This window comes from Pinus tabuliformis, chromosome 3_1 (assembly GCF_031772625.1).
Source record: "Pinus tabuliformis cultivar Carrire ecotype Pingquan chromosome 3_1, CPIR1, whole genome shotgun sequence".
In the NCBI taxonomy this organism is placed as follows: domain Eukaryota; kingdom Viridiplantae; phylum Streptophyta; class Pinopsida; order Pinales; family Pinaceae; genus Pinus; species Pinus tabuliformis.
Window position 1 is genome coordinate 19793744 of NC_142301.1, and position 16395 is coordinate 19810138.

Here is a 16395-nt window from a genome sequence, read left to right on the forward strand (position 1 = left end):
TCCATCTTCCTTGTCGATCTAATAGGAGACTGATCTACCAATTCTAGGATGGTGGAAGCTTGTTTAAGGTTCTATAGACCCAAGGTAATCATAGTTGCAAAGGTTATAACATTAATTGATGCCCCCAAATGTACCAGTACATTTTGGATATCCACTCCATTAATCTGCACTGTCAAAATCAGATTGCCCAAGTCCCCGTATTTGACAGGTATAGATTTCCCCAGCATTATATCTGATAATTTACCCATGACATGAATAGTAAGTGGGTCCTTTGGTTTTCTACCAGGTTTCTTAGAACAATATTATTTAATTGTCTTAGCATAAATCGGTACATCCTTCATAGCCTGAAGTAATGGAATTTTAATGAATAAATTCTACAATTCCCCTAAAAAGTCAAATTCAGGATGAGGACTTTGTTTTCTCAAAGATAATCTTTCCGGATAAGGTGGACCAGTCTGACATCCTTTAGTAACAATAGTTTGTGAAGGGGTTTGTTTCTTTATAGGAATCTATGTTGGCTCATCCCTATCGTTCTTTGTTCTGGTTCTGAGACTTCATCATCAGTATGCTCAATAATTATAGGTGAAGTTTGAGTATTAACCACCCGATTGGATCAAATATTTAATTTGTTACATTCCATAGTGACAATACTATATGTAGGGAGGTTGAGTGTCCCAACCTGTTGAAACCCTATGTTATTTGGATTGGGATTGGATTGGACAGGCAGTTGAGGAAAAAGAGGAGGATTACTATTGGGCGCATTAGCAGACATCTATAGTTGTTGTTATGGCATACGTTGGGAGAATTGTCTTGGAGGAGGAGGAGGAGGTCCACGCCAATCCTAAGACCATGAAGAATTTGGACCAGATTGAGGGTACCAGGGTTGCCAGGGCATTGGATATTAGTAAGACTGTGGCCAAGAAGGTGAAAAAGGTACAAACTGCTAACAAAAATTCATATTATTCAAGTACTAAGATGGGTCTTGAGGTGTACCTTGATTCATGTTCGACAGTCATGGTTTCCATGGTTTCCTTAATCCCATAAAATAAAGTTGATCTGCTTCTTCATTTGTTCCTTGAAAGGTTTCCTTCAATCTAGGAAGAGATGGGCAAGTGCTAGTGGAATGACTATGTTCACATATCGTACAAGTGTCCATAGTATTTAATGGACATTCCTTCAATGGATGCTTCTTCCTACATTAAGGGCAAAAAATGGACATGGCCTTCTCTGCTTCCAACTGCTTCTACTTCACCTACAATAAGTCTAGATGTGATGATAATGTGCTCAGGATATCGGTTCTCAGGTTGTCCAACAAATTCCCAATTTCATCCTTTGTAACTCCACCACTGGATGTTTTGAGAGTTCAGATTCCCTGCCTTCTGTCTCGTAGCCCCTTGTGAAAACTTGATTCATAATTCACAGATGGTATCAATTTATTCCTTTGTTCAATCTCATTTCCCTACTACGTTAAATAGCTCCAGAGATTCCTCCCTTAGTGCTTTGAGAAAAATTATCTTCAAGATATTCTTATCCAAGTCACTATGGCCTGATATCTGCAAACTATATTGAAAACATTCCACAAAATCTTCCATATTCTCATCCTCTTTCTACATAATCTTAAAAATTTCTTCCTTTACATCTCGGGATTTGCAGTAGTCCTGATATTTCTCGAGGAAAACTGTCTTCATATCATCCCATGTAGAAATAGATTTTCCTCCTAAACCCATAAACCATCTCAAAGTTTTTCCCTTCAAAGTAGTGGGGAATATCTTAAATTTCTGAGCATCAGAAATGTAATCATACCCCCGACAAACAAAATCAAATTCAAAAAGGAATGTGTAAGGATCTTCAGAAGTATGACCATGGAAATTAGGTAGTGTTGGCAAAGGAATAGGCTTCATACATGCATCACCTCTGATATCTCCAATTGGAAATTCAATCGAAGAAGTTGCAAGAGCCATGAATATCTGCCAATACCCACTTGGAATTTCAACAGGTTTTGGCTCTGGTTGTTCTATAACAGGTGATGGAAGTTGTTTAACAATACTCCCTTAATCAAATGGTGCCAGGAATTCCCTCAAATATTCTTCCTCCGAACTTGCAATATGCAGTTCCCCAAATCCTTTGCTTGCTACTTCTTCTTCCCCGAATTACACTTTTGCTATTGGAGGAGGTTCTGGTTGTGAAATAGATTATCCTCTAGATCTCGTATGATATCTTACCCTAGAATCATATCGTGATGATGCTCCAATCCCAACCCTTGAGATTATTTCATGGATGTAAGTTTTTCTTCCCAAATCAACCTCTTTTCTTTTCAGGGGTCTCCCTCTGCCCCTTTTATTGGTGTATCTGTTCGTACAATCAGGAAATAAAAGAGAAACATTCAAACAAATTAAAATCTCAAGACCTAGAGTAGGATAAGAACTTCCCTCCCTAGGACGAGAGAGTGGCCCCTAAAGAAAACAAGAGAAAGAAAATAAACAAATCACAAAAATCAAGTTCAGGACCTGAAACAGGGTGAAAAATAAAACTTCCCCTCCTAGGACGAGAGATCAATACTTATGAAAGCATAACAAAGCAATCTAAAGATCTAGACCGAGAGCAAGGTGATAAAAACTTCCTTCCCTAGGATGAGAGATTAGTCCTATGGTTAATACTAGTCATAATTTCGCACCTTTGACAACCTCTGTAGAAATGACACCAAAATGTTGGTGTCCAAGTATGAATCATGAAATTCACCCAATCCACATTTAATTGTCAACCCATGGTTCTACAAGTTGTTTCAAGGATATCGTGCACTATATGTGAAGGCCACAATTTACCTACCTAGTATTGAACATTAATTATAAATTCATGAATGTGTAATAGCAAGAAATACAGTAACAAAAAATAAGAGTAACAACAATTAATAATTGTAACAAAAATAAGAGTAACAACAATTAGGACTCATATCAGCACACTGATAAACATTCACTGCAATAATAAACTCACAGAAATAAACCTAACACACAACTAATCCAGCAGCACCTGGTCAACAGAGTGGGCCCAACTCCCGGATCAGGGTCGTGGCGAGTTAAACAAATTACAATATGCTCAGAAGATCAAACTGCCATTAATTAAAGAAATATTACAAGTATGCTATTACAGACTCAGAGTTGAAGTATTTCTCTTCTAACCTTCACGACTCTTAACAGTGATAACTTTCACAACCCACAACTCTACTTTATACAATTTGTCAATAATACAGCTCCTAGAATTACAACACTGTCTACCTTTAATTACATGGTGGTTTTCAGAACAAAACAGAATGTAAAATATAGCAGTGTGTCAATTGAAAGATCAATTCATTGTTGCAACCAATAGCCAAGGATAGCGTTGCCATATTTGATAGTATCATCTAGTGAATCATGATCTTGGTCATTCTCCCTTCAAATCTGCATAAATAACTGAATTAGCAAGATGCTTAGATAACAATCCCCTACGAATATGATTCGTTGATCAATAATCCATAAAGACATGACAAGGGGTATACCTATGCATTTTAAGATATTAATTAACCATTATTGACATGAAATGGATAAAAAGAACATGGTAAAAGGGTGAGCAAAAGTATGCAAATCTAGCCACCAACATGTGTGTATGCCATTGTGATGACATTGTGAATGAGTAGATATTGTGGCAGATGCTCATATAGTTTTGAAATGATTTTACCAGAATTTTGTATGCAGAATTCAAGGATGATTTAAGGATAATTTTAGAGTTTTTTGGAATTGTTGTTTGTGGTAGAGAATTGGTAGCTTATGGAGTTTTTTAGAGCATTGCTTTTGTGTAAGAAGAGTGAATAATTTCCTTCCTCTGGGTCAGAGTTTTTGATTTAGATTTTATGTGCAGAATGATGGTGTTGTTGGGTTACACATGTTGAGATAATTTAGAACTCAGTGTGAAATATTCTAAAACATGGTTTGCATGGAGGAAGTGAAGGCATGAAGGCTTCAGAGTAGATAGTGATTCGACAGATTCAGTAGAAGGAACAAAATTATCCTTCTAATAGGAGTTGGATAGTCTAATGGTAGTTGGGTGAGGATCATTGATCATGGTGTCTTTTAGCGTATGGTAGTCTATATATCCATGAGAGAAAAAAAAATTCCTAACTGATAAGTGCTAGCATACTTTTAAGGAAGCCAAGTCTTTCGGCTTACGAGTGTAAGCTAATCCATGTAAATTTGTTCAGCATATTAATATAAGAATTGAGCAGCGCAGCAGCAGCAGTAGGATGGTTTTATCTAGAAAGGGTTTCCACCAGAAATATGTGTGTTCTTGTGTGTGAATGCTTGTGTTGATGTTTCTCATGGTTATTATGCTTTTAGTTTACTATTGCTTTCATGTTTTGATAAGATAATATTGTAGATGTGTGTTGCAAATTGATAATCTAGAAAAAGGATTTAAAATTTATATAAAGGCCATCACTATTGATTCACAACACCCCCCACCCGCCCCCCCTAGTAATGATCTAGTTTCCAAAAAATAGTGTTAGAAGATCTACCAGGATAAGTAGACCCCCTGAATGATACTCTCCTTCATTATATTATGTATTGTTTACTGATTCTCATGAACTAGAAAGATATGAAGAATCAATGTAGGTAGAAATGAGGAAGAAGTGGGGGCAATCCATGGAAGAAGAGATGGACTCCTTGATACATAACTAGACTTGGGACTTAATCAAGTTTCCTATCGGTAAAACAACATTGTAGAATAAATTTGTTTATAGGTTGAAGGAAGAAGATGGAGGTAAACAAGGGTATAATACTGGACTTGTGGTGAAGGGGTTTGCATAAAAGAAAGGTATAGGCTTTGATTGAATTTTGTCTTTGTTTTTAAAATGACTTCAATCAGAACTATTTTGAGTCTAGTGGAAATTGGATATTTTCATCTTGAGAAGTTAGATGTAAATATAACCTTTCTCCGTGGGGAATTGGGGGAATAAATATATATGTCGCAGCCACAAGTGTAAGAGCTTGTATGGCCTAAAATGAGCTCCAAGATAGTGCTATCTAAAATTCGATAGGTTTATATTTGAACAAGGTTATACTAGATGCCACTCTGACCATTGTGTTTATCTTAAAAAGAAAAATGATGGAAACTATATTATATTGTTATTCTATATAGATGGCATGCTTGTTGTGGCGTATAACATGCAGGAAATAAATGTGCTCAAAGGAAAATTCGAAAATTCATTTGCAATGAAGGAGTTGGGTGTTGCAAAACAAATCCTTAGTATGAGAATAACTAGAGATAGGAAAAATCACAAATCAATATTGTCTCAGAGTGAGTACATAGAAAATGTGTTAGAAAAAATTAATATGCAGAATGAAAAACTAATTAGTACACATTTGGCTAGCCATTTCAAACTAAGGAGATGTATCTCAAGACCCAAGAAGAGATGGATTATATGTGTAAAGTTCCATACGCATCAGTTGTTGGAAGCTTAATGTATGCAACGGTCTGCACAAGGCCTGATATTGCACATGTAGTGGGAGTTCTGAGCAAGCATATGAACAATCTAGGAAAAGAGAATTGGGTGCAGTGAAGTGGATTCTCAAGTATTTGAGAGGTACCACAAATCAAGCATTATGTTTTGGAGGTTCAAACATTTTTCTATTGTGACATGTTGATGCAAATATGACAAGTGATAGATATAGCATGTGGAGCACCACAGGGTATGTGTTTACTGTAGGTGGAACAACTATCAGTTGAGTTTCAAAATTGCAAAACATTGTTACACTTTCAACAACAGAAGCAGAGTATGTTGCTGCTATAGAGGCTAGTAAAGAAATGATTTGGTTAAAAAGGTTTATGCATGAATTAGGCAAGAATCATGAGATGGGTAATTTATACAGTGATATCCAGAGTTCCATTCATCTAGCAAAGAACTCAAAATTTCATTCCAAGACTAAGCATATACATCTCAAGTACGATTTCATACTGTGAGTGTTGGAAGGTGGACAGCTGAAGCTAGAAAAGATACATACTAGCCAAAATCGTGCAGATATGTTAACAAAAGTTGTAACCAGTGAGAAACTAAGATTCTGCCCAGTTTTAATTGGTATTAAAGTATGATGGTGAAGATGAGAAACAACGAGGTTGAAGTGGAGTCATTGTCAAATAAGTGAAGCAATGGTGGAGTTTATATAATTAGTCTCCAAGTGGGAGATTGTTGGGTGTGGAGCCTAAATATCCTTATGATTTTTCAAAGGTTTTTTGTTTCAGTCACATTGGATCCTTGTTCCGAACAGGGTGGCAGCATCGCCCATATGATCGCTATCAGGGGGGTTCATGGGCAGGCGATGTCGATTTTGTGATCCCCTTCCTAGTGATGTGTTTGAAGGCAGTGTCCCCGAAGCTAAAGATAGATGAAAAAAATCCTTGTAAAATATTGTAATTTCATAATCAATATGGGTCATTCAGTCGGTAGATGATATGTCGGTAGAAGTTATGTTAATTTAGGTTTTTTACCCTATAAGGAAACCCTTGGTTTTATGAGGGAATTGTAATGTGGTTGTGTATTATTATTCTGAGTGAAAAACAAAGAGGAGACTCTGTGAGAGCGAAGAGGAAATTATAGCGGATAATGAGGATACACCCTCTAGGCTTTAGTGTATATCCCGTCATTCATCAGTCAAGGATTCCTAGGCCCAATGAGAGCATACACAATTAGTATTTACTGCAATCTCACCTTCACAAGTCGAGGGATTCCTAGTCCTTGTGTTTCTACCTGAGACCACCCCACTCAGTTTCAAAACCATTAGTGAATCCAACTCAACCATGTATGAGAAACCCCATCACACCATGGCTATCTGGAAATGGAAAGGTAAGGCTGAAAGCCACTGTCACACTTGCAGAAACCCATGCCAATGACAACAAGAGAACCAAAAACACACAGGCATGTACCATGCATGCCAAAACTAGAAGGGAAATCATACATGCTACTCGATACTTGCAAGTAATCTTGTTGTAGCCGCTTGATCTCGCTCTTCATTTCTTGATCTTTGTTTCCCTTTGCCTTCTCTGTTCCTCCTTATCTTTCCTTCCTCCAATGTTAGAGTGCTCCAAGAATAATCTAAGTGTCCAAGAGTATGAGAGAGATAAAATAGAGAGAAAGCTCCAAAAGTGAACAAAAAAAATGTTGTGAACTGATCCTCAGAAGCTTTTTTATCATTGAAGTCTCTATTTTCTTCAGTTTCCTTTATTTTCCTTCTCACGTGAAACCTATGACCTTTCACCTTCCTTTTCTCTTATTTTCCATTATTTTCATAAATAAAATGCCAATTAATGCCTCTTTCCTTTCCAAAGTCTTTGCCATTGCCTTTGTCAATTTCCCCATAGTCATATTAAACCAAATGAACACCCACATTAGGACGTTTTGCCAAACATTCAGCTTGGAATAAGTATCCCATGACCTTGGTCTTCTTTTTCCTTTATTAACTTTATTACATGGATTTTTAACCTGAAGTTGTTACACCTTCTTTCTAATTTTATTTTTAATTTATTGTTTATATTATTTAACATTTAAATAATTCAGTGGTTAATTAAATAGTTTTTTTTTTTTTTGTTTAATTTGACTTCCTAATGTATCATTTTGGTTTCCTATGAATTTTCTGAAACATCTCCACTCTATATATTTTTCTTGCTAGATTAGGTCCTCCACATATGTCCTTCCATGTATGTCCTATAACGTATCATTTTGGTTTCCTCACGCTATATATTTTTCTTGTTAGACTAGGTCCTCCACGTATGTCCTAATGATGAACCACAGTGGAGGGTTCGAAACATTGGCCCCAAAAATCCTATGTGATCAATCCGAAAAAAAAAAATCCTCTAAACAACTTAATATAATTGAATTAGATTGCTTCAAATTAGTAATCACTCACGCTTAAGTGAACTCAAGGCCTCTAACTCGAATTAACTGAGTTAATAACGACATGAGCCATGTCACTCGAGTTAACTACCTCCAAGATTTATGTTGATGTGGAAATTATAATTTTCTCAATTTAATCAAAGGCAAAATCAAATTAACAATTTTTTGTTGTATTTATCAACACATTTTAATTGATAGTTATGCTAGTAGTGTGTTAAGAGATAACAAATTTTTGTATTACTATGTTGTTCATGTAGTTCTACTTTTAGTAAAATATTCTGAGTCTATTATTTTTTTTAATTAATTCATCATATTTATATTGAGGAGATATAATTTTCATGAATATATATAAGTCCATCATTAATCTATGATCCATCTCCATAAGTATTAGTCACAATTTACTCATTTTTTATGATTAAATTTGTTCAGCATATTAATAGAAGAATTGAGCAGCGTAGCAGCAGCAGTAGGATAAGTAGACCCCCTGATTCTCGTTAACTAGAAAGATATGAAGAACCAATGTAGGTAGAAATGAGGAAGAAGTGGGGGCAATCCATGGAAGAAGAGATGGACTCCTTGATATGTAACTATACTTGGGACTTAATCAAGTTTCTTATAGGTAAAACAACATTGTAGAATAAATTTGTTTATAGGTTGAAGGAAGAAGATGGAGGTAAACAAGGGTATAATACTAGACTTGTCGTGAAGGGGTTTGCATAAAAGAAAGGTATAGGCTTTGATGGAATTTTGTCTTTTGTTGTTAAAATGACTTCAATCATAACTATTTTGAGTCTAGTGGAAATTGGATATTTTCATCTTGAGTAGTTAGATGTAAATATAACCTTTCTCCATGGGGAATTGGGGGAATAAATATATATGTCGCAGCCACAAGTGTAAGAGCTTGTATGGCCTAAAATAAGCTCCAAGATAGTGTTATCTAAAATTCGATAGGTTTATATTTGAACAAGGTTATATTAGATTCCACTCTGACCATTGTGTTTATCTTAAAAAGAAAAATGATGGAAACTATATTATATTGTTATTCTATATAGATGGCATGCTTGTTGTGGGGTATAACATGCAGGAAATAAATGTGCTCAAAGGAAAATTGGAAAATTCATTTGCAATGAAGGAGTTGGGTGTTGCAAAAAAAATCCTTAGTATGAGAATAACTAGAGATAGGAAAAATCACAAATCAATATTGTCTCAGAGTGAGTACATAGAAAACGTGTTAGAAAAATTTAATATGCAGAATGAAAAACTAGTTAGTACACATTTGGCTAGCCATTTCAAACTGAGACATATATCAAGACCCAAGAAGAGATGGATTATATGTGTAAAGTTCAATACACATCATTTGTTGGAAGCTTAATGTATGCAACGGTTTGCACAAGGCCTGATATTGCACATGTAGTGGGAGTTGTGAGCAAGTATATGAACAATCTAGGAAAAGAGAATTGGCTGCAGTGAAGTGGATTCTCAAGTATTTGAGAGGTACCACAAATCAAGCATTATGTTTTGGAGGTTCAAACATTTTTCTATTGTGATATGTTGATGCAAATATGACAAGTGATAGATATAGCATGTGGAGCACCACAGGGTATGTGTTTACTGTAGGTGGAACAACTGTTAGTTGAGTTTCAAAATTGCAAAACATTGTTACACTTTCAACAACAAAAGCAGAGTATGTTGTTGCTATAGAGGCTAGTAAAGAAATGATTTGGTTAAAAAGGTTTATTCATGAATTAGGCAAGAAACATGAGATGGGTAAGTTATACAGCGATATCCAGAGTTCCATTCATCTAGCAAAGAACTCAACATTTCATTCCAAGACTAAAAATATACATCTCAAGTACCATTTCATACTGTGAATGTTGGAAGGTGGACAGTTGAAGCTAGAAAAGATACACACTAGCCAAAATCGTGCAGATATGTTAACAAAAGTTGTAACCAGTGAGAAACTGAGATTCTGCCCAGTTTTAATTGGTATTAAAGTATGATGGTAAAGATGAGAAACAACCAGGTTGAAGTGGAGTCATCGTCAAATAAGTGAAGCAATGGTGGAGTTTATATAATTAGTCTCCAAGTGGGAGATTGTTGGGTGTGGAGCCTAAATATCCTTATGATTTTTCAAAGGTTTTTTGTTTCAGTGACATTGGATCCCTGTTCCTAACAGCGTGGCAGCATCGCCCATATGATCGTTGTCAGGGGGGTTCATGGGCAGGCGATGTTGATTTTATGATCCCCTTCCTAGTGATGTGTTTGAAGGCAGTGTCCCCGAAGCTAAAAATAGATGAAAAAAATCATTGTAAAATATTGTAATTTCATAATCAATATGGGTCATTCAGTCGGTAGATGATATGTCGGTAGAAGTTATGTTAATTTAGTTTTTTTACCCTATAAGGAAACCCTTGGTTTTATGAGGGAACTGTAATGTGGTTGTGTATTATTATTCTGAGTGAAAAACAAAGAGGAGACTGTGTGAGAGCGAAGAGGAAATTATAGCGGATAACGAGGATACACCCTCTAGGCTTTAGTGTATATCCTGTCATTCATCAGTCAAGGATTCCTAGGCCCAATGAAAGAATACACAATTAGTATTTACCACAATCTCACCTTCACAAGTCAAGGGATTCCTAGTCCTTGTGTTTCTACCTGAGACCACCCCACTCAGTTTCGAAACCATTGGTGAATCCAACTCAACCAAGTATGAGAAACCCCATCACACCATGGCTATCTGGAAATGGAAAGGTAAGGTTGAAAGCCACTGTCACACTTGGAAAAACCCATGCCAATGACAATAAGAGAACCAAAAACACACAGGCATGTACCATGCATGCCAAAACTAGAAGGGAAATCATACATGCAACTCGATACCTACAAGTAATCTTGTTGTAGCCGCTTGATCTCGCTCTTCATTTCTTGATCTTTGTTTCCCTTTGCCTTCTTTGTTCCTCCTTAGCTTTCCTTCCTCCAATGTTAGAGTGCTCCAAGAATAATCTAAGTGTCCAAGAGTATGAGAGAGATAAAATAGAGAGAAAGCTCCAAAAATGAACTAAAAAAATGTTGTGAACTAATCCTCAGAAGCCTTTTTATCATTGAAGTCTCTATTTTCTTCATTTTCCTTTATTTTCCTTCATTTTCCTTCTCACGTGCAACCTATGACCTTTCACCTTCCTTTTCTCTTATTTTCCATTATTTTCATAAATAAAATGCCAATTAATGCCTCTTTCCTTTCCAAAGTCTTTGCCATTGCCTTTGTCAATTTCCCCATAGTCATATTAAACCAAATGAACACCCACATTAGGACGTCTTGCCCAACATTAAGCTTGGAATAGGTATCCCATGACCTTGGTCTTATTTTTCTTTTATTAACTTTATTACATGGATTTTTAACCTGAAGTTATTACACCTTCTTTCTAATTTTATTTTTAATTTATTGTTTATATTATTTAACATTTAAATAATTCAGTGGTTAATTAATTAGTTATTTTTTGTTTTTTGTTTAATTTGACTTCCTAATGTATCATTTTGGTTTCCTATGAATTTTCTGAAACATCTCCACTCCATATATTTTTCTTGTTAGATTAGGTCCTCCACATATGTCCTATAACGTATCATTTTGGTTTCCTATGAATTTTCTAAAACATCTCCACGCTATATATTTTTCTTGTTAGATTAGGTCCTCCACGTATGTCCTAATGATGAACCACAGTGGAGGGTTCGAAACATTGGCCCCGAAAATCCTATGTGATCAATCCAAAAAAAATCCTCTAAACAACTTAATATAACTGAATTAGATTTCTTCAAATTAGTAATCACTCACGCTTAAGTGAATTCAAGCCCTCTAACTCGAATTAACTGAGTTAATAGTGACAAGAGCCATGTCACTCGAGTTAACTACCTCCAAGATTTATGTTGATGTGGAAATTCTAATTTTCTCAATTTAATCAAAGGAAAAATCAAACTGACAATTTTTTGTTGTATTTATCAACACATTTTAATTGATAGTTATGCTAGTAGTGTGTTAAGAGATAACATTTTTTTGTATTACTATGTTGTTCATGTAGTTGTAGTCTACTTTTAGTAAAATATTCTGAGTATATTATTTTTTTTAAATTAATTCATCATATTTATATTGAGGAGATATACTTTTTATGAATATGTATAAGTCCATCATTAATCTATGATCCATCTCCATAAGTATTAGTCACAATTTACTCATTTTTTATAATTTTGAATAAACTATTTGGCACTAGTCGTAGCACTAGATTAAAACTAGCTAAATAAATCACCTAGCATCAATATTCAACATTAAGACTTGCATGGAGTAACCAAGACTTCCCAAAAACTCAGCCATCCCAAGACTCCTCTAAATCTTAGTATTTAATTATCCTTCCATATAATCAAATCAACTTAAATTACTACTCCCTTAACAAATATTATTCTAAATAAACTAATCAATTAAAATTCTCTTTACTATTTTATTTAAACATCCAAAACCTTTAACAATCCAATTATCTATATAAAATAAAATAATAAAAATTTAATATATTACACTTATTTAATATATCCCAACTTTTTATAATTATTAATTTTTTAAATAACTCATCTCCTCACACATACAAAACCTTTAACAATCCAATTATCTATATAAAATAATATAATAAAAAATTAATATATTATACTTATTTAATATACTATAACTTTTTATAATTATTAAATTTTTAAATAACCCATCTCCTCACATTATCCAGAAACACTTCATTACTTTATTTATAAATACACTTGATTACTCTATATATAATGATATTTTTTAATAAAATACTTTAAGTGATTATATTTATTACCTAAATTTAAGTGATTATATTTACTCCCCAAATTTAATAATTATTACACATAACATGTTAAACCCATAATAAATATTCCTTATAATTCCCTCTTGTAATCATACTTAATAAGTTTATAACTAAACAACACCCATGAAACCTGACAAAACATACTTGCCTTGCCAATCATAACTCATCCTTTCCCCTCCCTGATAGTTGCATATGAAATGAAAATAACTTAGAAGTCAGATCATTGCAGAAATAGAACAGTCAAACATCCAGCGATCCAGGTTTACCCACAGACAGGCTTCCTCGTTATGTTAGAACTGCTGTTATTTAATGTACACATGAAATATTTGGTTACCTGTATTATTATTATATAGTTTTTGTTTAAATTATTCTTTAAAGTAACGTTATTTTCACAAGAATCAAGCCTGTATTCAAGGAAATGCACGAGAGGTGACCTATTTTCTTGCAGGTTACTATTTCCATTACATGCTTTCTGTTACAAGTAATGGCCAGGCAGCATTCACCACGGAATTTCTATGTCCTGTTCTACACCGATTTCTGGTGCACTGGACAATATCTATAAGAAAATTGCCATTCACATCTTTTTCTCTTTAATTCTTATTCAAACATAGATCATAATTTTTCGCCATTGCAGACCAGAAAGCTCTTAGTATGACAAGTTGCCATATTTTCTGAAGCGAAAGGATGGAAGAATATGATAAATATATATATGGTTGGACTCGATATATATGTGAGGAGGACTGAAGAACGCAATTGCAGCAGCGGTTGGGTGGTTGTGTCGTGGAAAACAAGTATAATTTCAGAGCTATTAGGGCTCTGTTATTGATCAAGTCCTTGCATGGCTGTGAATGCTATCGATGAGATTTTTAGCAGAGGCTATGGTTCCACATATACTCAAAACAAGTCCCACGAATATGAAGGCAATGTTCATCAACATCATTGGTAAAGTCATAGTTTTGCGAGTGATTTTGATGTAGAAGATGCAGGGAAGAATGATGGACATGGTGATACTCAGAAATGATCCTGTGAGAGCCAACACGTAGCCAAAATAAGGCAAAGCAAGGGCCATTGCCAGAATGCTGAATAAGAGGAAGGATACTATGAATATCCTTGTGACCATTCTCCCTCTGGGCTTGGGTTTCCATGCAGAGGCCACCAAGTTCTCCAGCTCTCTTGCCACAGGTGAAAGCTGCAGAGCATATTTGCTCATTGGAGTGATTACAGTTGCCCACAGAGCAAACTTTGTTACCAACAAATGTCTGGGCATGTTCAGAGTTATCTGAGCACTGACTGAGCTTCCAAACATTGTCCCACCCAGGCAAGCAAACCCACTGTATATCGCTGTGACGATTACAAAGCTCAGAATAATTACCTGAAATCCAGAACCACAACATCAATATAAATATAAACACCAAGTATGGTTATATCTTAATGAATGTAGGTTTAAGAAGCTGAATTTATTTTAGGAATATTTTAAAATTTGATGTTCAGGTGGGATGTCTGAACATTCTCCAATAAACACAAGAATGCCTAAAATGAACCATAAAAAAATCTGTAATTTTGTTAAAATAATCCGGACAAAATCCAAAATTAATTTACTGGGGATGAAATAAAGACTCAGTTAGGACTCACCCTGCCGAACTGAGATGGTTCCTTCATTGATCTGTATATTGTTGGAAAGACAACGTGGCCAGCATAACAGAAGGCATAAAGGCCAGTGGAAACTGGTATTCTATGCGTGTTGATCAGAGGGATATTCCTGGAGAATCCCACTCCACCAAAAAGACCGGCCCAAGTAAGTGTGAACATCAGCAGAAGAGAAGTGGTAACTCCACCCCACGACAGGAAGGAAATGGAGCTCAAGTCTCGAACCCATAGGGTCGGTAGAACGATGATAACCGCTATTATGGTAAGCAACCGAGGCGTTGTAAGGTGTAACCATGTCGATAAATTCAGCTGTGTGTCAACGAAGATTGCAGCAATATTGTCCCCCAGAGATATGGTGTACCCAATTGCTATGAATATGATCTCAACGTATAGGAATGTGGAAACAATAATTCGTCCCTTCACTCCAAAAGCCTGGTTCCCAATGTCTTGATAATTTAACACCTTGGGATCGCAATCCAGGCACCGAGCTAGAGCAAATGCAGTGTAGCAGCATATTAGTGATAGTGTTAACAATACCCCAAGGCTCATCCATCCCCCTTCTTCTAAAGCATATGGTGTTGAGAGCAGTCCAAGCCCTGATCATCAAACCAACATGATAGGTTAGCTTAAATTTTGATATATATAATTATTATAGAATGCAAATTTCAAAACTAGTTTATGCAAACAATTTTTTATTTATCAAATTCTAGAATATTTTCAAAATCTATAATAAAATGAAGTTCAATCAAATTTTAAAATATTCTCAAAATCCATAAAAATAAAAATAAAAATTCATTTTCATTCATCGTAGATTACCATAAAAATAAAAATAAAAATAAAAATTTATTTCCATTCATCGTAGATTGTCATCATTTGATATTCAAATCATAAGAAAGCTCAACAGCAATGTCAAAATGATTGACTCTACAGCTAGGCCTTATAAAGATGGTTATCCTGATGTCAATTGCAGATTCAGATTCCAGGATATTTCCTGAATCTGCAATGGACATAAGTTTAACATCCTACAACTACAACGGGTTATACAAAACCCTAAGCTTAAATTGAATAAATAGAAAAGAAACCAGCAATACCTAGCATGATACCGAGTAAGTTGATGGTTTAACATCCTACAACTACAATGGGTTATACAAAACCCTAAGCTTAAATTGAATAAATATAAAAGAAGCCAGCAGTACCTAGCATGATACCGAGTAAGTTGATGGTTGTATGGAGGAAGGAGCTGGTGCCCACTGGTTTCTGCAGATCCTTGGAATCATCGGCCAATCTTATTTGGATTGAAATGTGATTATCGAATACTTCTTCTGATCCACGTTTTGCAGACAAAACAAACTGATGATTATCAATATGATCGGAAACTTTAATAGCAGATGGAGATGGAGGCTCTCTGTTTGTTCGAGCTTTGAAAATTGAAATTGGCCAAGCATCGTTAAGGGATTTGCAGGCTCTGCTTAGATGAACCATATTGTTCTTGAACAACTTCTTGGCCATGCTCATTTTTTGCATCAGGAAGGCCTGCTCTAAATGATTGCCAAGTTATGAAATTGATCAGAGAAGGCCTAATAATGCTTCTCTGAACTCTATGGCTCTATAACCCTACTATTCCTATTGGTGTTTTGCATACATATAAGGCCACCCATAACCACTTTGATGATTCAATCAATGATTGGAAGCAAAGGACAGTGGAGTTACAAAGTGTGTATTGCTTGGCGGACGTTATGTCGTGTGGTTGGGAAATTAGGACAGAGCAGGATGAGCACTTTGCTTTTTCCATGGACGAAAAGGAGACCACGGAAACCTCGTGTCAGAAGAGTTGGGAAGCATTGTTTTAATGCAAAATTCTCGCAAAGCAGTTAAGCAAGCTAAGTTTAGGCGCAGGTTTGAACAGCACAGGCGTGTGTGAGCGTTTTTAGTTTATTAATTCAATCAGTTCCATAAGCCACGTCTTCGTTCCGT

At 35.4% G+C, this 16395-nt stretch overlaps 1 protein-coding gene across 2 annotated transcripts; it reads right to left on the reverse strand.

Moving 5' to 3' along the window:
• Positions 1–13183: 13183 nt before the first annotated feature.
• On the reverse strand, positions 13184–16055 carry LOC149185560 (amino acid transporter AVT1H-like). 2 transcript variants are annotated; one of them, XM_089412431.1, is made up of 3 exons: positions 15618–16055; positions 14407–15017; positions 13184–14146 (listed from the first exon to the last, which is right to left on the reverse strand). In XM_089412431.1, the coding sequence occupies exons 1-3, from the start codon at positions 15943–15945 to the stop codon at positions 13601–13603; spliced, it is 1485 nt and encodes a 494-aa protein (XP_089268557.1). In that variant the 5' UTR covers positions 15946–16055; the 3' UTR covers positions 13184–13600. The 2 variants fall into 2 exon arrangements, with proteins under 2 accessions (XP_089268557.1, XP_089268558.1); XM_089412432.1 differs by lacking the exon at positions 15618–16055 and adding an exon at positions 15513–15534.
• Positions 16056–16395: the final 340 nt, after the last annotated feature.

Bases quoted from the DNA above. Each gene is read 5' to 3' on its own strand.
- LOC149185560 (XM_089412431.1), bottom strand. From the start codon at position 15,945: ATGCAAAAAATGAGCATGGCCAAGAAGTTGTTCAAGAACAATATGGTT. The intron at 15,018-15,617 runs GTACTGCTGGCT...TTTGATGATCAG, and splicing joins CTTACTCGGTATCATGCTAG to GGCTTGGACTGCTCTCAACA. The intron at 14,147-14,406 runs GTGAGTCCTAAC...TCTGGATTTCAG, and splicing joins AACCATCTCAGTTCGGCAGG to GTAATTATTCTGAGCTTTGT.